Source organism: Phyllosticta citribraziliensis (assembly GCF_038025025.1).
Source record: "Phyllosticta citribraziliensis strain CPC 17464 chromosome Unknown J3D65scaffold_9, whole genome shotgun sequence".
Classification (NCBI taxonomy): Eukaryota; Fungi; Ascomycota; class Dothideomycetes; order Botryosphaeriales; family Phyllostictaceae; genus Phyllosticta; species Phyllosticta citribraziliensis.
This window is the reverse complement of record NW_027117346.1, coordinates 75,066-96,179: the sequence shown is the minus strand read 5'-3', so window position 1 is coordinate 96,179 and position 21,114 is coordinate 75,066. Positions and strand designations below refer to the sequence as shown.

The 21,114-nt window shown below is 58.3% G+C and overlaps 9 protein-coding genes across 9 annotated transcripts; 6 read left to right on the top strand and 3 right to left on the bottom strand.

Annotated features, from left to right (window-relative positions):
• Positions 1 to 93: 93 nt before the first annotated feature.
• On the top strand, positions 94 to 1,456 carry J3D65DRAFT_669512 (Mob1/phocein; the record flags this gene model as incomplete). Its single annotated transcript, XM_066803211.1, has 2 exons — positions 94 to 865; positions 984 to 1,456. The coding sequence occupies 2 exons, from the start codon at positions 94 to 96 to the stop codon at positions 1,454 to 1,456; spliced, it is 1,245 nt and encodes a 414-aa protein (XP_066652815.1).
• Positions 1,457 to 4,117: 2,661 nt separating this feature from the next.
• Positions 4,118 to 5,777, top strand: J3D65DRAFT_631279 (cytochrome c oxidase assembly protein CtaG/Cox11-domain-containing protein). Its single transcript, XM_066800901.1, has 3 exons — positions 4,118 to 4,360; positions 4,416 to 4,485; positions 4,541 to 5,777. The coding sequence occupies exons 1-3, from the start codon at positions 4,128 to 4,130 to the stop codon at positions 5,525 to 5,527; spliced, it is 1,290 nt and encodes a 429-aa protein (XP_066652814.1). The 5' UTR covers positions 4,118 to 4,127; the 3' UTR covers positions 5,528 to 5,777.
• On the top strand, positions 5,296 to 6,453 carry J3D65DRAFT_454775 (uncharacterized protein). Its single transcript, XM_066796387.1, has one exon. It carries the CDS (start codon positions 5,528 to 5,530, stop codon positions 6,356 to 6,358), a length of 831 nt encoding a protein of 276 aa, XP_066652813.1. The 5' UTR covers positions 5,296 to 5,527; the 3' UTR covers positions 6,359 to 6,453.
• A 1,276-nt stretch (positions 6,454 to 7,729) lies between these two features.
• J3D65DRAFT_669510 (uncharacterized protein) lies at positions 7,730 to 8,653 on the bottom strand (the record flags this gene model as incomplete). The annotated part of the gene is made up of 4 exons (XM_066803210.1): positions 7,730 to 7,852; positions 7,900 to 8,288; positions 8,342 to 8,525; positions 8,579 to 8,653. 4 exons carry the CDS (start codon positions 8,651 to 8,653, stop codon positions 7,730 to 7,732), a joined length of 771 nt encoding a protein of 256 aa, XP_066652812.1.
• A 981-nt stretch (positions 8,654 to 9,634) lies between these two features.
• Positions 9,635 to 11,399, bottom strand: J3D65DRAFT_557164 (ADC synthase; the record flags this gene model as incomplete). The annotated part of the gene is made up of 4 exons (XM_066797301.1): positions 9,635 to 9,871; positions 9,930 to 11,056; positions 11,103 to 11,182; positions 11,233 to 11,399. 4 exons carry the CDS (start codon positions 11,397 to 11,399, stop codon positions 9,635 to 9,637), a joined length of 1,611 nt encoding a protein of 536 aa, XP_066652811.1.
• A 476-nt stretch (positions 11,400 to 11,875) lies between these two features.
• On the top strand, positions 11,876 to 13,514 carry J3D65DRAFT_604830 (uncharacterized protein; the record flags this gene model as incomplete). The annotated part of the gene is made up of 2 exons (XM_066798303.1): positions 11,876 to 12,331; positions 12,381 to 13,514. The coding sequence occupies 2 exons, from the start codon at positions 11,876 to 11,878 to the stop codon at positions 13,512 to 13,514; spliced, it is 1,590 nt and encodes a 529-aa protein (XP_066652810.1).
• A 1,623-nt stretch (positions 13,515 to 15,137) lies between these two features.
• On the bottom strand, positions 15,138 to 18,146 carry J3D65DRAFT_669507 (TPR repeat-containing protein; the record flags this gene model as incomplete). Its single annotated transcript, XM_066803209.1, has 8 exons — positions 15,138 to 16,679; positions 16,726 to 16,970; positions 17,016 to 17,172; positions 17,224 to 17,316; positions 17,370 to 17,549; positions 17,599 to 17,681; positions 17,732 to 17,935; positions 17,984 to 18,146. 8 exons carry the CDS (start codon positions 18,144 to 18,146, stop codon positions 15,138 to 15,140), a joined length of 2,667 nt encoding a protein of 888 aa, XP_066652809.1.
• Positions 18,147 to 18,916: 770 nt separating this feature from the next.
• On the top strand, positions 18,917 to 19,611 carry J3D65DRAFT_631256 (uncharacterized protein). Its single transcript, XM_066800900.1, has one exon. It carries the CDS (start codon positions 19,010 to 19,012, stop codon positions 19,574 to 19,576), a length of 567 nt encoding a protein of 188 aa, XP_066652808.1. The 5' UTR covers positions 18,917 to 19,009; the 3' UTR covers positions 19,577 to 19,611.
• Positions 19,612 to 19,713: 102 nt separating this feature from the next.
• On the top strand, positions 19,714 to 20,655 carry J3D65DRAFT_454513 (uncharacterized protein). The gene has a single exon (XM_066796384.1). It carries the CDS (start codon positions 19,851 to 19,853, stop codon positions 20,463 to 20,465), a length of 615 nt encoding a protein of 204 aa, XP_066652807.1. The 5' UTR covers positions 19,714 to 19,850; the 3' UTR covers positions 20,466 to 20,655.
• The last annotated feature ends 459 nt before the right edge of the window (positions 20,656 to 21,114 follow it).

Sequence of the window (21,114 nt, the reverse complement as noted above, 5' to 3'; positions counted from 1 at the left end):
TAACCTCTGGAATGCTGCTGCAACCCTAGTCCCGACAACCTTCGAAGCTTTTCTTTGCGCATAAAGCCTCCCACCGGCTCCGACTGCTCAGTCATGACTTCTTTCATCACAACAATGTACGCTGAAATCTGCCCCCCGTCTCCTTCGCACTCTTCCCGCACCACATCTCCATCCTTTCCCTCAACACCACGGCCGCTCTCGCCCGTGTTCACATTTCCAAATCCGGCGCCTATCCCATGCCTGCCCCACGACCTTTGTTCGCAGGATGCGGACCCTTGCGACTGTTTGGCGCCACAACACTACGTACCGGTTCGACGAGACGCTGGCTCCTGGGACGACGCCTACTGGCACCGCGCCCACTTGGGATTTACCCCGCCAGCTCTGCCCGGCGGCGCGTACACGAGTCCATTGCAAAGGGAATTTGACCAGGCCCTGCGGAGCAGCGTCCACACTCTTCTGGCGCCCTCTCAGGCGGGCATGGGCTACGACGGCCACCATCACATCCCGGAGTACCCGGACCCGCCCAAGAGCCACGCCGCGTGGGCACGAAGGCCACCTGCCCCAGCGGCGCCAGCGCGATACCAGCAAAACATGCCGAACCAGCCCCCTCCACAACAAAAATTTCGCATGAGCCGCTACAAGGGGAAACAGAGAGCTAACGGTCGTCATGATGATAGCAGTAACAGCAAGGTTGCTCGAGCGGGCAATGGCGGCACGGCGGCATTCCGGGCCAAAGAGGGCAAGCGAGGAACCAGCTCGTGGCAACTGAAGCAGTTTGCAGAGGCGACGCTGGGTAGCGGAAGCTTGAGGAAGGCGGTGCAGCTGCCCGAAGGCGAGGACATCGGCGAGTGGTTGGCTGTCAATGGTGAGTATATTCGCGAAGCATCACCTTCGACCATTTTTGGAAGCGAGCTATAAGATATTTATAGCAACAAGGCCGACCGCCGGCGCAGCAAAACAAGGCTAACGAACGAGTCATATAGTGGTCGACTTTTACAACCAAATCAACCTCATCTACGGCTCGATAACGGAATTCTGCTCGCCGCAGAGCTGCCCGGAGATGAAAGCGACGGACGAGTTCGAGTACCTGTGGCAAGACTCGGAGAACTACAAGCGGCCGACCAAGATGTCGGCGCCCGAGTACATTGAGCACCTGATGGCGTGGGTGCAGGCCAACGTGGACAACGAGGCCATGTTCCCGCCGCGCGTCGGCGTCGAGTTCCCCAAGCAGTTTCCGTCGCTCATCCGCCAGCTCTTCAAGCGCTTGTACCGCGTCTACGCGCACATCTACTGCCACCACTACCCCGTCATCATCGCGCTCGGCCTCGAGCCCCACCTCAACACCAGCTTCAAGCACTATGTCTTGTTTGTCGAGGAGCACCAGCTCAGCCAGGGCAGCAGGGACTTTTGGGGCCCGCTGGGCGACCTTGTCGAGAGCATGTTGCGCAGTGATTGAGACCTTTTCTTTTATTTTTTTTTTCTCGCCCCTTCTTTCTCTCCCTTGGGGTCAATGAGGCTTGTTCTGGTCTGCGGGTGGGCTTTGCAAAAGAGCGGAAAACCATTACACGGCTGGCTAGCGCATCACATCACACGGTTGTTGTTGTCATCATCAGTCTTTTCTGATTTGCTGGGACGAATGGGCGGGTCGGCGCAGTTGGGGAACACCACTACTAAGGCGAAAGGATGACATGACTTGGTTTTCTTTGACAGCAGCGATGAGCGTCTACTACCTTACTCACTCGCTTTTCTTCTCCCGTCTTATCCCTCTCCTTTGCCTCTCTCATCCCTCTAAGGGATTCGCCTTTTTTGAGTCCTTTTGTGACATGCATGCATGTGCGGGAGGTCGAGGTCGACACGTACCTATGTACCTGATGGAATGAGTGACGGATTGACGTCTTACGCGCGTATTTCCTTGCGACAGAATGACGGGCGGATGAGAGGACGCTACGGCATGCATTGAGCACGATTTCGATATTTGTGGGCATCGGACAAATCTTCTTGCTCCTCCCGCTCTGGCTCTTCCTTCCTTCATCGCTGGGGCATCGTCCCGACTCTGCGTCTCTCCGTGTCCTCTTGGTCGATGCTGGAATGGGTTGTTGGTAGGGCGCGTTGCAGGGTTTTGCTTATGCGTTCTTGGTCGACGACTTGACGTTTGGGTTTTGTGTCGTTGCTTGGTTGGTTGGAAGACAGAGGAGGAGAGGGAAGGAGGGGAAGAGAAGGAGAGGAGGGCATCACGTTGGTTGGTTGCACTCTGGCTGTACTGGCCGGCTTGTTGATGCAGTGCTCTGACGTTGTGATAGACACAGGTTTATGAGCGAGGAAGTGGGCATGTAGGTCATCCAGATTCTAAACTCAAACCATACCACTAGTTCTTAGAGCCGCTTCAGTGGGTGCCGGAGGGGACTTCAGTGGTATGTGTCTGTCTTCCTCCACAAACACGGGCACTGGCAACGCAACCCTACGTGTCGGCCACGCGCATCGCTTGAATGCCTCTTCGCGGCGCGATGGAAAGACTGGCGAAAAAATGAAAAGCCGGGATATCTACGCGCCGCCGCTTTTGGCGCTGCTTTTCTGCCAATCTCCAAACACTCAAGCTAGCCTTCATCGCTCTTGGAGCAATCGCGGCGCTAGTGTTGCGCTTCCTCTTTGCAGTAAAGCTCTGGCTCAGTTGTTTGGGACGCTAACTTCGCTCCCCCCTTTGCTGCCTTTTCCCCGCCTTCCCGACACTTTCACTGCGTTCGAAGTTGCGAAAAGTGCGGTCTGATTGGTCTGTATGCTAGCTGTTATCAGTACTAACGTCTTGTTCGGTCCATCCGCAGTAGCAGTAGTTGTAATTTGCGCGTAGAAGTTGGCAAGGGGTCGGTTTGGTCTGCAGTAGCGTTTTCTCCGAGACAAGGTGCAATGATGCAAGGCGTGGTACTGGCGTGGATGTATTCCGGGCGGGAATTCGGTAGAGCGATGAATTTGCTGTTCAAACTTGGTTGATATAGAGGCAGAGTTGCGTTTTCAAACGTAGCAAAACTCTTGACAGGCTTCATACGCCCCTGATCGAGCGGGGAGTTGGTTGAGAGGCGGTTTTGTGCCTTTGAATGTAGCAAGCCTGTGAGTGGACTTTTGAAAGCTTTGAGATAGCCTCTGTGAGTTGAATATGTAGCTCTCGAACTGGAATCTCAATATTCCGGCGGCGGAGCTTTTTACATGCGACCTCGAATCTCTGAGGCCATCATAATCTTAGACAGATCGGCGGCGAAAGAAGGTATATTGTGGCCGAACTCCTTTCAAGGTGGCTTCTAATCGGCGAAGTGTTGTAAAACCTACGCCACCATCCCTCGTTTTTGGCCAACGGCAAACAACACTGGCTGAGAACAAACATCTTTTGGCGGATGTTGATTTCTGGCTGGCGACTGAACCTACCGAATCTGCCCGCCAATCCTTGCTCAGACGATTAAGGCCGTAGAGAATTAACACCCTTATTCCGCGGCGCTCTTCAGTGTCAATGGCTGAAGATCTCTCGGCCAGATCTAACAGTTCGGACGTCGTACCAGGGCTCACTCGGGTGAATTTTCCCTCTCTTTACCTTATTGCGTTTAGCTGGCAGGGCTCCAATCTCTTAATTAACTATCGCCTTGGGCAGCCAACGCTCGTTTGATCAAGGGTAAAATCGACTGGGAAATGTCAAGAATGCTAGTATGAAAATGTAGTTCGGCGCCCTCGAAGAGAAAATGGGACTTTGATGAACGCAAAGCGTGCATTTAGACGCAACATGAGACTGATGGAGTTGGTATTGCTGTACTGAGCAAGGGCAAAAGAAGAGTGCAGCTTCCAAGAGCGGCAGCTCAAGCATTGAAGAAGGGCAACGAACCGCCACGCCACGCATCGATAAGGCTTCGACTGTTCTCTTCCCGCCCAGCTGGATGACGTAGGCAAATTCTTCAAAATTTTACCCAAGGAAAGATAGAAGAAGAGGTATTGTTAGAAGGTGTCGAAAATGCTTCTCGACGTGCGGTGTTTCGGCATCATCGGCACGCCAATCGATAAGCCATTTTCGGCCTAGCACCCGGACCCTGCGAGATCTGATCTCACCACCAACGGGAATCTCGCTCAGCCATCTTCTCGACACCACAACCATGAACCCGCCCTCGACAACATTGCGCAGATTAGCGCGCCCATTCTCCGCGCCTTCGCCATGGATATGCAACGCCTGCGCTCGGCGCGCGACTCCTCGGATCAATGCCACAGCACAGCGACGGGGCATGCAGAACAGCAGCAAGCCACAGCAAAACGCCTCCCAGAGCAGACCGCAAATGCCAACCATGGAGCAAGTGCGGGAGAAGTATAAGGAAAAGAACCGGTCCCTTGCGTACATCTTTCCCGTTCGACAATGTTGCCACCAGCTTGTGCTGATCCTCCGCCAGGTACTACACCATGAGCATCATTCTCGGCACCGTCGCATTATCCTACGGCTCGGTCCCCATGTACAAAATGGTTCTCCAACATAGCTCTGCCCGCAATTCCAACGCTTGGTCCTGACATGTCGCAGATCTGCCAAACCACGGGCTGGGGAGGCCAGCCGATCAAGTCCGCCGCCCACGGCTCCGTCGACGGCGACCCAGCGGACCGCCTCAAGCCGGTCGACACGGTGCCGCGGCTGCGCATCACATTCAACGGCGCCGTATCGGACGTGCTGCCGTGGAAATTCACGCCGCAGCAGCGCGAGGTGCGCGTGCTGCCGGGCGAGACGGCGCTGGCGTTTTACACGGCGACCAACGAGGGCGACCAGGACATCATCGGCGTGGCGACGTACAGCGTGACGCCGGGGCAGGTGGCGCAGTACTTCAGCAAGATCCAGTGCTTTTGCTTCGAGGAGCAGCGGCTGAACAAGGGCGAGACGGTCGACATGCCCGTGTTTTTTTACATTGATCCGGCGTTTGTCGATGATATCAATATGAGGGGCATCAACACGATTACGCTGAATTACACCTTTTTCAGTAAGTCGGGGTGGAATTGGTGTACGACAGGCGCTGACGAAGATGACAGAGGCACGATACGACAACGAAGGACATTTGAAGCCGATGCCGATGTAGGCAGTGGCAGGGAAAGAAAGCGTACAAACGGAGCGTTTCGACGCAGCGCCAAACGCAGAGTCCAGGAGCCGGCGCAAAGTTTCAAACAAGAGTCATGGCGTTTAGGGCGGACAAGGTGTCCGGCTCTCATCTCACTGATTGATAACCACTCATGCAACCACCTGCTCAGAGAATATGAGCCGATTTTTGCCAGACAGACGAGTCAAGTTTTGCTTGCGACGCTGCTTCTTGTGCCCAGGATCGACGTCACACCCGCCCTCGACACCACCAACACACCAGTGGCAGCACCTTACATGGCATCGTATCGCATCGCATCCACCCTCCCAAGCGCACTCACTCGATTCCAGCTGAACATTCCCCAAAAGTCTCATCGTCGACCCGGCGCTAAAAAGCCACGACCCGTCCTCCGTCCGGAGTCTCCGAGACCATCCGTTGCAGCCTGAATGCACCTTGACGCAAACCAGGTCAGTGCCAAATGTGTCAGTCAGTCAGTCAGTCAGACAGACCCATGCATCAAACAAGCGTTTTACCCAAACATCGCATCGAATCTGAATCTGGCGTCTCGCGGAAACCTTGAGTTCTTTTTTGCTTTTTGCAGCCCTACCTGCCTGCCTGCCTGCCTGCCCACCCACCTCCTTCGACGCGTGTACTGTACTGTATACTTAGCCGTCCCGCCTCTCTCCTCTCCTGTTGAGGTGCCGCGACGGGCGACGGACACGCACTCATTGGCCCCCGTCGCGCTCGCGACGGCCGTAAGGTACGTCACCGTGCTGCAGCCCGAAAGTCAATTGGCAAGCGGACGGCCGCATTGTCTCGACCATGGTCGACCACCGTCGACCCAACCCCATGACGTTGGTTGGGTAGGCCACTTACAGACGATACTCTACGACGGCCACGCTGGAGACTTTTTCGATCCAGCCATCAACCATCAGCCAACGAGCAACGGGCACCACCGCTCTGCCAGCTGCGCCACACACACCGTGCGCCCCGCTCCCCACGCCCCACGCGCCACTATCAACGCTACATACTTATGTGCTGTGTGCCTGCCTAGACGCCGCCTAGATGCCCAAGACGCCACCGATTTGCTTGCTTGCTTGCGCGCTTCAGCCACGGCGGGCGCGGGCGCGGGCGCGGCACAAGCCGGCGGCGGCGCGGTAGCGGTGCAGCGGTACGACGATGGGCCAACGCCTCAACGGGATGCACGGCAACGCTGCGGTCGAGACGGGGGGTACCTTGTCTTGTCTCGTCTCGTTTTGCTAGGGAAGAAACTGTAGGTGGCTGCGAAGGTGGGCGGGCTCGCCTGGGTGGTGAGCGAGGTTTGCTTCGACTGTTCCACGCCGCCAATTTTTCCTGCTCTCTCTGTTGCTATCTCTCGACTTTCGACGTTCGACTTCCGCAGCAGCAGCAGCAGCAGCAGCAGCAGCAGAGAGAGAAAGAGGTGTGGCGACGCCACGCTATGCCATGCTATGCCACGCCACGCCATGGGGGAGGGACGCGCGGGGAGAGTGCGTTTGATGTCCGTGAGGAGATGGATATGGCTTGACTGACTGACTGACTGACTGGCGGCGGGCGCGAGAGAGGAGAGGAGAGAAGCAAAGAGAGAGAGAGGAAGATGGAAGTGAGTTGAGAAAGAGGCAAGAGAAGCCAAAGCTGGACTGACCCTCCCTCCCTACGGTACCTACCCCCACCACCACCCCCTCTCCCTCCTCTCCAAAAGCGGGAGATAGCCCTCGGGCCATTGGGCCATTGGGCCATTGGGTCCCTGCGACTGGAAGGAAAGATGAAAGGAAAGATAGATGGACATTGGTGTGTGGTGTGTGGTGGGCTACGCTACCAAGTTGACCTACTACCCCGTACCTACCTACCTACCTACCTAGGCATGCCCATACTTGTTTACATGTCGTGTTGTACTATGTAGTACACATACATACGCGAGAATAAAGACTCCTGTTCCTGCCTGCTCCTGCCAAGAAGGAAAACGCAAAGATGCGCAGATGCGGGGGTTGCGGAGATGCGGAGTAGGACGCAAGGCAAGGCAAGGCAAAGCCAGGAAATGAGTGCGCCGATGCACATGCACGACGAAAAAAGTCCATGGCTAGGCTGGGCTGTACTACCACCACGACTACATGTATCACCACCACCACCACCACCACATGGCCAAGTCATGAATCAAAAAGAGATTACGACCAAGAAAATGACGTCGGGAGAGACAATTGTTTGTGTGCATGTATTAGTGTTGATTGTAGACTTCTTGAGCTACCTACTACCTACTACTACCTACTGCGCTGGTGGTGTAATGACATGTCGTGCGTGTTCCGTGACTCGTGACGGGGCGTTTGGGGGGCGTGGCGGCTAGCTTGCGGGGTATCGTGAGCGCCGCTGGAATAATTACATGGATGAAGGGAAAAAAAGGGTAGAGAAGCGCAGCAGATGCGGAGAGGTCGGGCCACGAGGACAACAAAGGGGCGCTTGTGCGGCGCGCTGAAACCCAGGAATGGTGTTTTGTGCTCCGCCTTGTTTCGCACTCGGCCGTCTCAGCGTTTGCCCTTTTCTCCAAGCCAATGGCGATCCGTCCGACATTTTCCACATTCCGATTAGTGGTCGCTGGCTCTACTGCTGGTTCTTGAAAAAGCGCGTCATACTCCTCACAAGGCGGCCAAGAGGACGACCATGGCACCGGCGCCGAGGAGCGGAGCGGCAGTGGCAAGGGGAGCAGCAGCCTCGCTGCTGGTCGAAGTGGCCGAGCCAGATGCGGTGAGGGAGCTCGCCTGGTTGTTGTCAGTAGGCAATCAACAGATGGGAACAGTCGACTTACAATGGCGGAGCCAGTCGCGGAAGCGGAAGACGCGGCGCCAGAAATCTCCGAAGTCAACGAGCTGTTAACACTGGAGACGACGGAGCTCAAGGACGAGGCGACGCTGCCGGGGGCAGAGGTGAGGGTGCTGAAGAGGGTCGAGATGGCGCCCGTCGTGGTCAAGACCTGGGAGCCGCTCGTGATGATGGTCGTGCCACTAACAGTCGAGATGGCGGTGCGGAGGCCACCAGCGCCAGTGCCAGTGCCAGTGCCGGTGCCAGTTCCAGTAGTACCGGTGCCGGTAGGACTGGGGGTGGTGCCAGAGCCAGAGGGGACACCGCCGGCGGCAGACGACAGGATGCTGTAGCCGGGAGCGCTGGGGGTCGAAGGGGCGGCGCTCGACAGGGCACCTGGGGGTTTTGTGTCAGCGGCAGGGAATTGGTGTTTGGCACAAGCGACTCACCGGCGCAGTAGTTGCTGCCGTAGGAAATGACGTTGGCGGCATCCTGGGGCGAGGAGCAGGCCTCGTTGGCGCAGTCGCGGATGCCGTAGCCGTAGTTGATCTTTTCGCAGTAGCAGACGATGTTGCCCTGGGCGCAACCGAAATCGTTGATAGCGATGTTGTTCATGTTGGTCATGCAGACTTGCTTTGGGGGGGTTAGTGAGCAGGCCTGCCAGGATGTGGGGATTGAGGACGTACTCCACAGCTGGGCAGGTTGTCAAAGGTAGCAACGGCCACCGAGGCGGCGGCGACGAGGATGGAGAGGGACTTCATGATGTCGAGTCGAGGAGATGCTTGCAATAGGATGCTGGCAATTGAATTGACGGGGCTAGGACAGCGACAAGGAGGTGCCGAGGGCGGTTATGTAGATGCTGGGAGGAGATGGGGGAGGGAATAAACAAGAGGTTGGGAGGAGGGCGGGTTTTAACGCAGCGCAGGCGACGGGAGTTGCAGCAGGCACGTCCGTAGATACGACCCGGGCGAGGCAGTTGCGAGGGAAGGCACTCAATCTTGTTTTGCTGCATCAATGGCACTGCACTGGACTGGACTGGACTGGACTGGACTGGACTGCACTGCAGAGACTGGAGAGCAGAGCAGGGCAGCCGCCCCAGCGCGTGGCACGCCTCTCTTTCTCTCTGTCGACCAGTGCAGCCTGAATCCCTGCGCCGATCTGGCACGGCAGGACCAACTCGACCTCACCGCATCGCAGTCGCACCGAATCCAGCCATGAGGTCACGATTAAATGGCTGTGCCACCGTCTGACCGAAGCCCAGAGAATCGTCCTGTCCTGACTCTTGTTCCTGCTCGCAGTCAGTCTCTGTCCGATCAGATGTCTCTCTCGTTTGTGGCGCCCCGCATCGTGATACAGTACCCGACCTGCACTGAGGTCATGCACTGAGGTCGTGGTTGGTCATGGATTCCCGGCCAACATAACGGAACTCTAGCTCCAGCCACTTCAGGCTCCAGCCACCGCTACTCTCTCTCCCTCCATCGTTCCTCCCGCGTCTCCCGCACCCGCATCCTCCTCTCATCCTTTGTCTGGCACGCACGTCTCCCGGATACCGACGCCGTTGGCATCGTGTCCTCTCAGCTCGACATGGTCTTGCCACTACTCATGTACCCATCACTCCTCAAACCTACCCAAGCTTCCTGTGCCCTGCCAACCCTCTCCACTTTCCCCGTTCATTGCATCATTTCCCGCTGAGCCAAACACTCACCGTTCCTTGCATTCTCCTCCAGTACCCATCTCCCCATTTACCCCGCCGCTAGGTCAACGTGTGCCTTGGCCGCCGCTTCGCCGTTGCCTACCTCCTGTTCTTGTTGCTCGCCCAGGTGCTTCTTCTCTGCCGACGTGATGCACTGCATGTTTGCCCCGAGCTTGTTCATCGTCTCCATCCACTCGTCATACGCATCGCTGTCAAAGACTATGCCGCCACCCGCCTGGAGGTACGCCACCCCGTCCTTGACCATCATGGTCCGCAGCGCGATACACTGTCCTCCTAGTCAGCCGCCCGACCCACCACTAGTTTTGGCTTGTCTGTCCACTCACCGTATCCATGGCCCCCTCCTCCTCGCCGCCCGCCGCGTTGACGCTGCCGTAGCCAAAGTAGCCAACCGCTCCAGCGTACACGCCGCGCTTTTCCTGCTCGAGCTCTGCAATCAGCTCCATGGCCTTGACCTTGGGCGCCCCGCTGACCGTGCCTGCCGGGAAGATGGACCGAAATGCGTCGAACCGCGTCTTGTCCTGACGCAACACGCCAGAAACCTCGCTGACCAGGTGCTGGACGTGTGAAAACTTTTGCACCACCATCAACCGGTCCACCCGCGTCGACAGCGGGTCGCAAACCCTGTTGACGTCATTGCGTGCAAGGTCCACCAGCATGACATGTTCAGCCCTGTCCTTTAGCGAGCTGCGCAGCTCGTCGGCCAGCTTCTCGTCCTCTTCGGCAGTCTTGCCTCGCTTGACCGTCCCCGCAATGGGGTGAGTAATGACCCGTCCCATGTCCGCCTTGACGAGCAGCTCTGGGCTGGCTCCGACAATCTGGAAATCGTCGCAGTCGACAAAGAAGAGATACGGCGACGGATTCACCGTCCGCAGGTGCCGGTAAATGTTGAACGGGTGCAGCGACGTCGGCCGCGAAAATCTCTGCGACGGCACTGCCTGGATAATGTCGCCCTTGGCAATGTGCTTCTTGAGCGTCCTGACGTGCCCCTCGTACCCCTCGCGCCCAATGTTGGACGTGTACTGCAGGTCCGTCTGGATCGGCGGCTGCTCCGGCAGCGGAATGTCCTCGCTCTTGAGCTTTGCAATCGTCTCTTGAATCACGGCCTGCGCCTCGCCGTACGCCGCGTCCAAGTCGTCGAGGCTCTCGGGCACGCGCATGTACGTCACGACCTTGACGGCCTGGAAAAAGTGGTCAAAGGCGACAATGGTGTTGTAGAGCATAAAGAAGCTCTCGGGCACCTTGAGCACGTCCTTCATGTCCCTCGCCGTCTTGGGCTCAAAGTATCGCACGCAGTCGTATCCCACATAGCCAATGGCGCCGCCCGTCAGAGGCGGGAGCTTCAGGGTCGGAATGGATGCGACGCGGACCTTGGCGAGCTCTTGTTCGAGGAGGGGCAGAGGATCGCACTCGGGGCCGTGGCCGGGTCCCGTCTTGAGAACCTGTCGCGGGTCTTGTTCGTCAGACGTGCACGCACATGGTCTGCCCGGGCAACTAACCTGCGCCGACAAAGCTATACCTGCCAATCGTCTCGGTTGTCGCGGCACTCTCAAAGAGAAACGACAGCTTCGACTTTGACCTTGTACGTCTCAGCAAGTGCCGGGGCGACGCTGCAGCATGCTCACCGACCTAGAGGCAATCTTGAGGTATATGGACGTGGGCGTCAAGAATTCGGCCGAAATCGAGGCGCACAGGGGGACGAGGTTCGGAGGATTGGGCGAGTCTATGTATGATGCGACAATGTCGCGCACCGATTCGAGCGACGGCTCAATGCCTAGCTTGTGCACAGTCAACATGGTGCTCGGCGGCAGGAAACAGATGGAGGCTCACGGGCGAGGCCATTTCAAGACGAGGTTGGTGGTGAGAACGGGACGGGAGGGAGTGAGTTGGAACAAAGACAGCCCAGCCCAGCCCAGTCATTGAGTGGCCGAAATTCATGATCCGCGGGCGGTGAACAGAAAAGAGGTGGGGCTCCGTGACCCTACCCTACGTTAACCCCGGCCCGCATGCTGGCTGCTGGCTGCTGGCTGACCTTCCACCCTCCTCTCCAACACCTCCCCTCCTCGATACCTTTACCACTCTTTTCCTACCATGCCATCGCCTTGACGTTATTCACGAGGCGAGGGCAAGGCACGCTTTTCTTCTTCGACCTGCCTTTTTTCCCTACCCCGTTTCAACCTCGCCCTTTCGTCACGACTTTTTTTTTTTAAAGCACTCGCCTTGCCCTCGATTCCTCTGCTCGACCAACGCTTGTCGGCGTGCCATCTTCACCATGGCGCCGCCCATCGACTGCCCCGCGACGCCACCTGCGCGCCCTGTCCTCCACGATTCTCCCTTTTCCGACTACTACACCGACAGCTCGCCGGTCCTGTCAGCGCAAACCACAAAAACCCAAAACGCCCTGGTCAACCGCCTGTCGCAGCTGGCCGTCCAGTTCACCAGGCAAGACGTGCCTCAGGACGTCGCCCACCACGTCCAGGCCACGCTCGACCATATTTACGCCTTGTTTACCGTCCCCGACACCCAGACCCGCCAGCCCGCCGACATGGAGGACTCGGGTCTGTTTATCGACGAGGATAGTCCCTGTCCGTCAAAAACATGCTACGACCCCCCAGCAACAACCGGCGACGACGACCAAGATGACGGCGTGCATGAGGAGCTGGATGACGTCTACGGCAACATGCTCAAAATGTCTAGAGAGTTGCGTCAGACTTTCGCCGGCCTGCAGGTAAGCCGTCACCGCGACGACGCCATGGCGGCCAGCTAACCGCATCCAGGACAACGAACACACCCTCATGGAAGACCTCGTCGACTCGATGGAGGAGGGCGAAACGCTCAGGATGGAAAACACCGACCTTCGCTCCAAACTCAAACTCGTCCAGAGGCAAGCCGACTTGCTGGGCGAGCAGGTCAACGGCCTTCGCGCCAAGAACCAAATGGTGACGGCCGAAAACCACAACCTGCGCGAGGACCTGCACCACGAGTTCAACCAGCTCCTAAACCTGCGGCTCCACTTGATAGAAATCGAATTCGAGTGCGCTCGGACGCTGCCCGGACGCGAGCGCAACGACGCGCTCGCCAAGAGCATTTCGCGTTGGCGCGACGAGTGGGACACGCTGTCACAACACTTTCAGCGGCGCAGCGAGCAATACTCGCGCATCATCGACTTTGCCCGCCTCAACGACGGCCGCGAGCTGATTGAGAGCATGAACGAACTCATCATCGAGGATGGTTTCTCGTCCCGTCCGAGCTCGTCGCACAGCTCGCGCCCCACCTCGTCCCATTCTTCAGGCTCGAGCTACGGCCATCGACGGACCATTTCTGGATCAGAGTTGCGCGAGTTTATCCTCAAGAGCGAGCCGCGCTCGCGTCAGGCGTCGACGTCGTCCAAGGCCAGCGTCGACAGCAGCGCCACCGAGCACAGCATGCACGACTACGCTTCGCGCAAGTTCGTCAGCGCCTGCAACTCTCCGCACCTGACGGGCGCCGACGACGACACCTCTCTCGCACCGCCTGCACATCCCCCTATCGACGACACCGTCTCCCGTGCAAAAGTTGCGGACCCCGCTGACGTGGTCTCCACCGCCCTGGTCCCGGCGGAGCCCTCTGCGTCCCTAGCTCAGCTCGACCGTGTTCAAGACGCGGCTGGTGCTGGCGCCCAGGAGGAGGAGACTGCCAGCAGCACTCGTCCCACTCCGCCCTTTCAGCTCGCGGGCTTCCTCTCGCGGCTCTGGAGCAGCACGACTCGTCCTTCCGTGGCGGTCATTCCGCGCAAGCTGTACGGCGACCCGCGCATGAATCTGTGGGATGCGCTTGCCGACGCGTCGAGTGTGAGCTTGTATGATGACTTTTACGACCAATACAACAATGACAACAACGATGAGACTGAGACGCAGTCCGATACGGCCTAGATATGTAATGAACACACACACCTCTCCACCCGGACAACCTCTACGCTTGCCTCTTCTTCTTCTTCTCTTACTCCTGGTTTCCGACTCGTCACCAGTCACCTTTTCCTACTCTCTTCCTGTTTTGTTTCTCTCTTTTCTTTTGTTGTCATCCGTCTGATCCGGTAACGAACGACATGAGCACGCGAAGACGGGCGTGCTCGATGGACATGACATGGGCACGCGCGCGCGCACGTGCGTCTATGCGGACGGGCGGAAGGACGTGATGTTGCTCCCTCCCCCCCTCTCTCTCCCTCTCTCCCTCCCTACATACATACACGCACCGACGAAGAAAGAAGGAAGGCATGCATGGAAGAGATTGATGATACCCCGGTGCGGCGGCGGACATAGATACATGTCGATGTGATGATGGATGGATGGATGGCTGCATTGCTGCATGGCTGGGATGATGGGCATTGGCGGGCGGGCGGGCGGTGTTTTGCACTCTGGATGACTGACTGGTTGCTTGATTGATTGATGCTTGACGACCTGGGACTGCTTAGGTTGAAAACGAATGATTGAATGAATTTCCCTTTGCTCCTTGCTTGCTTGCTTGCTTCACTTGCTCGCTCGCTCCATGTTGTCCAGCTACGCGTTGTGTGCCTGTCTGTCCGTCTATCCGTCTGTCCTGTTTAGCATTGCATGACTGCATGGCGCGACCGAGACCGAGACTGAGTTTGCACGCTGCTGCCACGCTGCTGCCACGCTGCCACGCTGCCGCCGCCGCCGCAAGAAAGAGAGGGCGGGAGGGGGCCCAAAGGAGGCGCTGTACGTAGGTAGGTACGTACTGTCAATCATGCAGGCCCCGTTGGACTGACTGCCTATGCGTGCGTGGTGGACCATGAGTATATACAGTGACAGACCATAGCCCGTAGCACACAGCATACAGCATAGGTCGTCGAAGGTAGGTCGAAGGTAGGTCGAAGGTAGGTCGAAGGTAGGTCGAATGTAAACCCGGTCAAATATCAACACTAATACATGCCCATTTATCAATGATGCCCACCCTTTTGCTCCACCACCACCACCACCCACAAGTCACTCATCTCTACCAAAACACCACCATATCATCATCATCAACAACACCATCAACAACAACAGTGAAGAGAAGAAAAGTGATAAAAGCAAAAACAAAACAAAAACAAAAAAAAAAGGAACAATTGCCCCACAGAAAAAGCAAAAAGTCGGCAGCGAGTCAATCAATCAATGAAATCAAGAATCAATAAAGGCCGTTACCAAGCCCCAAAGCCCCCCAAACCACCGCACCCACCCACCCACCCACCAAACCCTATTCACCACCACCTCTTCCCACCTTCAGCCCAGTGCAGCCGCCCCCCCACCCCACCCCCGGCCCAGCAGCAGAAAACAAACAGCGAAGAAATAAAAGAAGAAGAAGAAGAAGAAGAAGAAGAAATAAGATACACCAAACGCAATGGCTGTAATACTAGGTGGTAGGTGGTAGGTAGTCTCAAAAAACCATTCCCTATTCCCCTTTCCCTTTCCCATTCCTATTCACTCCTCTTTCACCCCCTATCCACTCCCTCCCCACTTCCTCCCTCCCCACATACTCCACGCTTCACGCTCTACACTCTACATAGCTTTTGTTTCCAGCGGCGCGCCCGCTGCTGCTGCTGCTGCCGCCGCCGCCGCCGCCGCATGCGACTGCTGCACACCATTCACGACGCTGGCGCTGCGCGGGCTATTGCGCTCAGACCGCGGCGGTCCCGCATGTTGCTGTTGTTGCTGCTGGTGCTGGGCCCGCGCCTTCTCGTCATCGCCGCTATCGTCGTAGTCCTCGTCGACCTCCATCTTTCGCGCGGCCGGCTCGTGCTGCTCCTTGCGCTCCTCCTTGACCTCGGGGAGGTGCGGCGTCTGCGGCTGCGGCGGCGGAGGCGGAGGCGGGTGCGCAATCGCCGGCAGCGATGGCGGGTGGTGCGCTGCTTCCGACGGGTGGTAGCCGTCGTTGATGTGACGCTGCTGCTGCTCTTCGGCGGCGCGGCGCGCGTCGGCTGCTTGTTGTTCCGGCGGCGTGCGGTGCATCTGCGACATTTGCGACGCCATTCTCTCGGGCGGCGACGGGCGCCGCGGAGGCGTCTCCTCGAGGCGTTGGCGCTTTTCATCGTTGGTCGGAGGCTTGGCGGCGCTGTTGTCGTCCTCCCACTCACGCAGGCGCTTTGGGGCCGCAGAGGGCGGTCTTTCGTCTCGGTCGCGAGCAGCTGCCTCGGCAGCAGCGAGAGCAGAAGCGGGCGGAGGAGCACCGCCAGCGATGCCGCCAGGTGCAGGCTCTCCGTGGCCCGGGTAGCCTGGCGGGTGGAAGCGCGATGGCGACGGTGCTGAAGTGCCCAAAAGCGGACGAACCTCTGGCGGTGGACTTGTCGGGCGGCCATATGGCGGAAGAGGTCCAGGCCCAGGCGGCGGAGGGCCATTGAGAGCGGGCGGCGGCGCAGGGCCGTTGGTTGCGTGGGTTCCGTAGTTGGGGTTTGCGATCCTATTCGGCTGTGTCGGTGGCTGACTCTGTGCCAGCTGAGACGGGGGAGGCACTTGCTGAGGGGGCAAAGATCCCGGCCCCTGGTACAGATTCGGAGCAGCATTGTGGCTCTTTGGCGACGGCGACAGTCCCCTGCGGCCAGGGCCCGGAGCCGCAAGTCTCGGGGGTTCCTGCTGGTACTGCGCCCTGATTTGCTCCTGTGCCCTCAGCTGCTCCTGTCGAGGGCTTCCGGGACGAGCGCTAGGGGGAGCAGGGTGCTGCTGCGGCCGCAGCGCGGCATCTCGTTGCTCAAAGGGGGTGAGCTGCTGAGGCGGCATTTGGGGATCTTGGATGCCGGCAAGCCGGGTGCGGCCCCAGTCGTTGCCGGCCATGGTCGGGGGCAGGGCCTGTTGAGGAGCAGGTTGCGACGGTTGGGGACCACTCCACTGGGGCTGAGGCGGACCGTTCATGGCTCCGGGTTGGTAGGCTTGCGGGTGGACGTCTTGCGGCAGAGGAGTGCTATTCTGGTTGGGCATGCCGTTGGTGGGCTGGCCATTCTGCAGCAGCTGGAGACGGGCCCGAATGTGCACGTTGGTCGGGTCGAGGTCGGCGGCGCGCTGGTACGCATCAAGAGCGTCGGCCGTCTGGTTGTTGCAAGACTCGTACTGGGCAGCGTTAGAATTGTTTGACAAGTCTTGGAGGTCAACTTACCAAAGTTCCCAAGTCGTACCAGACCTCGGAAATGTTGGGGTTCAGGCGAATGGCACGAGAGTAGGCGTCGAGGGCATCGCGGTACTGGTTGATTTGGTAGTAGAGCACACCGATAGAGCACCAAAAGGTTGGGTTGCGGCCATCGCGGTACACGGCCTGCTGATAGGCCTCGTACGCCTTGGGGTACTTTTGCTGCGACATGTAGCAGCGGCCCAACAGGTACCAGCTCTGCGCATCGCTGTTGTCTAGGCAAAGTCAGCCGAGTTTTTGAAGCTCTACGGGATACATACCGGCATTAACGGATTTCTCGAGAAATTCAATGGCCTGCTCTTGGCTCGAAAAGCTGCCGCTGGCCTGGTGGTAGAGCCAGCCGAGCTGCTGCAAAACCTTGGCGTGGTTTTGGTCGCGCTCGAGCACGCGCTTGTAGGCCATCTTGGCAGATTCGTACTGTGGCGCGTGAGAATTTGCGGGGGGGAAAAAGATCAAAAAGCCACTCACGTCCTTCTGCTGCTCGTGCACGTGACCAATCTGGAACCAGATGTCCTCTTCAGTGAGCGGCCGCGGCGGGTCGTTGACAATGTATTTGAAGCACTGCAGTGGTCAGCATGTCGGTGGCCGACGTGATGCCGCGCAGTCAAGCTCACCTCCAAACTCGAAGTAAATTTCTGCTGCTGCTTGTAGATTATGCCAAGGCGAAAGTAGATTTCGTTGGCCTTTTCGAAGTTGGGGTCCATGCGCATGACTTGGGAAAAGGCCTCTTCGGCGTGCTCGAGCGAGCCGTAGCGATCGTACAGGATGCCTATTCCGTACCAAAGCTTGGGCTCCTGTCATCACGTCAGACGAGGCGGCGCATTGGAGCGGCGGCAGACATACCTTGGGGTCCGTCAGGTGGTAAAGGGCCTGCTGGTAGGCAGAGTAGGCTTGCTGCAAGTCGTCCATCATGAGATAGCAATGGCCTGCAGATGGTCAGTCGGCGACGTGGTGGACGTGGGCGCATTTGGCGTACCGAGGCTGCTCCAGACTTCGCCGTTGTTGGCGTCGACTTTTATAATGTTTCTCAAGTACTCGACGGCGGCGGGGAACTGCTCGAGGCTGCGCAGGATGCTGGAAATGGCCTGCATGGCGGGGACGGACCAGTTGTTGTGTCGCAAAGCGTGGTCGTAGCACTGCTTGGCGCCCTCGTAGTCGTTCATCATTTCGGACAGGCCGCCTGGAGGCAGTTAGATGGAGCGGGTGGATTGGCGGGCGCGAGGATTACCTAGAGCCAGCCATGTCGTCTCGTTGGTGCCCTGGAGGACGCTGGTGATGCTCTTGGGGCCGGACTGCATGGACGGGTGGCCATTGGGCTGTGGGTGACCCGGGGGAGGAGGATGGTGGGCGGGAGTGGCCGCCGTGGGCGAGGGCTGCTGATGCGAGGCCATGTGGTGAGGGTGTTGTGGGGGGGGAAAAGCGTCGCGAGGAGGATGCGACTCGGTCGGGGCAGGGCAGGTTGTCGGACGCGTCAAGAGGTCGAGGCGGAGGCGAGAGGCTCGGCGTGGGCGACAGACGGTCGCGCCCACTCAATGGGTCGGGTCGGGCGGTGGGTTGCGAGACGATGGGCAGTGAGGTGAGGGGCGAGCGTCGTCGGGGGTGAGGGTTGGGTTGGGTTGGGTTGATGAGGGGAGAGGATGGGAGTGGGATGGAGAAGAGTCGGAGCGAGACGAGGGGACGGGGGACGGGGACGGGGGACAGCAAAGCGGGCGTTGGCGATATGCCGGATGGGCGCTCGTAGAGAGGAGGGTTGGGTGTGTGGGTAAGGGGAAGTCTCGCGGGCGCTGATTGGCCGGACGCCGTCGAGCGAGCTAAACCGCGACCTGACCCGACCCGACCTGACGACTTTGCGCTCATGTATTAAGCTGTCTCCCTTGGCTCCCAGGGCAGTCCAGTGTGCCTGTTCTCCGGCCCTCAGGTCGTCCTGCCATGAGCCACCCCACCTCACGCGCACCTCCAGCTGTCGGCTCTTCGGTGGTCTTGGCCCGGCGCACCCCCTGTCGTCGTGTGGTGCGTTTTGTGGCTGCTGTGCCATGCATGAGATGGCGCGCTTGGCGTCCTTTCCACCCCGTGCCACGGTTTCGCTGCACTCACTGGCTTTTCTGTACTCCGCCAGCCTGCTGCCGCTTCGCTTCTCTCCTTGCGTCCCTCATGTATGTACATTAATCTTCTCCAATTCTGCCTCACCCCTCTGCTCCACACACGGACATCTTCAACGTCAACCGCCGCTGCAGTGCAGTGCAGTGCAGTGCAGATGCGGCTGCTGCCGCTTTCGTTGGTCCCGTTCCAGATTGCCCTGCTCCCGCAAACCCTCCCGAACTCGAACTCGACCTCGAACCCGGATCGCCCGACCGCCCGCCCAAGCCTCCTGTCAGCCCGCCAGCCAGCCATGGTCGACTCGACCAGACAACTACATCCCCATACATCGTCACCTTCTGCTCCACAATATCGTCCGTATTCTTCTGCCCTACCCACCATGTCCCTACTGCTCCCTTACATCAACCCCATCCCCATCCCCATCCACCATCCACCAACAAAACCAAGACCCTTTCTCTACCCCTTCCCTTCTTCCCGTCCCGACTTTTGCGAAAATATGTACCCTCGTAGCCCCGGGAATTCTCGCTCGCTTCACGCGCCCACGCCTGTGTCACGCCGCGTCGTCTTCGACTTCGCCGTCCGTCCCGAGCCCGCTCCGCTCCGCCCCGCCGCCCCCGTCTTTTGTCGGCTGGGCGCGGCTGTCTTGTTTCATCCCGTGGCGCGCATTTTCCAACGGCGCCTCTGCGCTTGCTGGCTCGCTGGTCTGCGGTGGCGAGACGTGTAGGCGCTTGCACTTTTTTTTTTTTTTTCTCTTTGGCATCGCTCTCGCACGCGATTGATGGAGTGGTAGTATATACATAGGCGGATACAACTTCCGCAACAACTTGGGCGACAGGTCTCTGTCTGTCTGTCTGTCTGTCTGTCTGTCTGCGCGCTACTACCTACCTACCTACCTGCTGCGACTCTGCCTGGACCTATATCCATGCCTCTACCTATATAGCGACCTATGTATACACCTACTGCACATGGGTGCGCTGTGACGCCAGGGGAACAGGGGGATGATGCAGTGCATATCATCTAACGAAAACATCTCCGGCACTATTGAGGCTCTACATATTTACACATATATAGATATCCGCAGCCGCCCCAACTACGTACCTCCCCTTCATCCCTACATCCCTACGTGGAGCCAATCATTGCAAGAGAAGGGGAAGAGCGGGAGAAGAAGAGATGGACCAAGCATATATCCACTTCTTCTCTCACTCACTTACCTACCTACTACCTGCTCACCTCCCTTCCCTTCTTCTACAATACCGACAGCCCTCCTACGGCGTTACCTCTGCACTTCTTTCTTCTCTCTTCTCATTCCACACTTCACACTTCTCGCCTCTCGCCTCTCCTACTCCAAACCCTCCACCCTTCCCTTCCACGCCCCACCTTTCGTCTTTTTTCAAACCACAACCACCACCACTTCTACCACCGCTACTACCACGAATATAGCCGCACATCGCCTGCCAGCAACGAGAACGGCGCAGGAGCCGGTGGCCCGCAATCCCCTGCCCATCCGTCGACATGGCCTACTAGTCCGCCAAAAGCAGCCGGCTTTCGGCTGTCGGCTGTCGGACAATGGTGCATCGCGTATTGCTCAGTCGGCCCGGCCTCGACAGGGCTGAGCGGCGGTCATGTTGTGTCGTGTTTTGTGTTGGTGGGGTGCCATGTAGAGGAGAGGAGAGGAAATGGGAGGGGAGGCACTGGTGGAGGCAGGATTCGGCGTAGAGAGTTGTGTGGCTGTATGCTGCGGCTGCGGCGAAGGAGTAGGGCTGCCTGTGTTTGTGGGCGGGCGCACCGTGCGTGTCGAAAGAAACGAGACGGCATTCGCTGCCATTGTTGCGCCCAGGGAGCATTCGTCTGCTGCTGCTGCTGCTGCTGCTGCTGCTGCAGTCGCGCTTGGGAGTCTCGTTTCTTTCGACGACCGCTGTGGGGGTGCTTGAGAAGGGCTGGGAGAGGAGAGGAGGGACGGCAGACACCGTAGAGGGATAGTGTTGTGGTGATTATGCTGGAAAGAAGGAGAGAAAGAAAGATGGAAAGAGTCGAGAATGAAGGAGGCGGCAAGAGGAGACGGGCGTTGTGTTCTTGCGCCAGTCAGATCTTAGTCGAGAGATATGAGCCTGTGGAGCGTTTGTGGTGTTATTGTTGTCGTTGCTGGTTAGTCGCGGGAGAGGAGTCACGACAAGGGAACCGTCTGCTTCGTCCATTGAAGCGTGCTTCCGTCTCGACTCACCCAGACGTACGGTAGGTAGTAGTAAACCCAGTCTCGCCTCG

Excerpts from the sequence above, each read along its gene's own strand:
- J3D65DRAFT_631279 (XM_066800901.1), top strand. The coding sequence starts at position 4,128 with ATGAACCCGCCCTCGACAACATTGCGCAGATTAGCGCGCCCATTCTCC. Across the intron at positions 4,361-4,415 it reads GAAAAGAACCGGTCCCTTGC|GTACTACACCATGAGCATCA; the intron begins GTACATCTTTCC and ends ATCCTCCGCCAG. Across the intron at positions 4,486-4,540 it reads CGGTCCCCATGTACAAAATG|ATCTGCCAAACCACGGGCTG; the intron begins GTTCTCCAACAT and ends GACATGTCGCAG.
- J3D65DRAFT_454775 (XM_066796387.1), top strand. The coding sequence starts at position 5,528 with ATGCACCTTGACGCAAACCAGGTCAGTGCCAAATGTGTCAGTCAGTCA.
- J3D65DRAFT_631256 (XM_066800900.1), top strand. The coding sequence starts at position 19,010 with ATGCGGCTGCTGCCGCTTTCGTTGGTCCCGTTCCAGATTGCCCTGCTC.
- J3D65DRAFT_454513 (XM_066796384.1), top strand. The coding sequence starts at position 19,851 with ATGATGCAGTGCATATCATCTAACGAAAACATCTCCGGCACTATTGAG.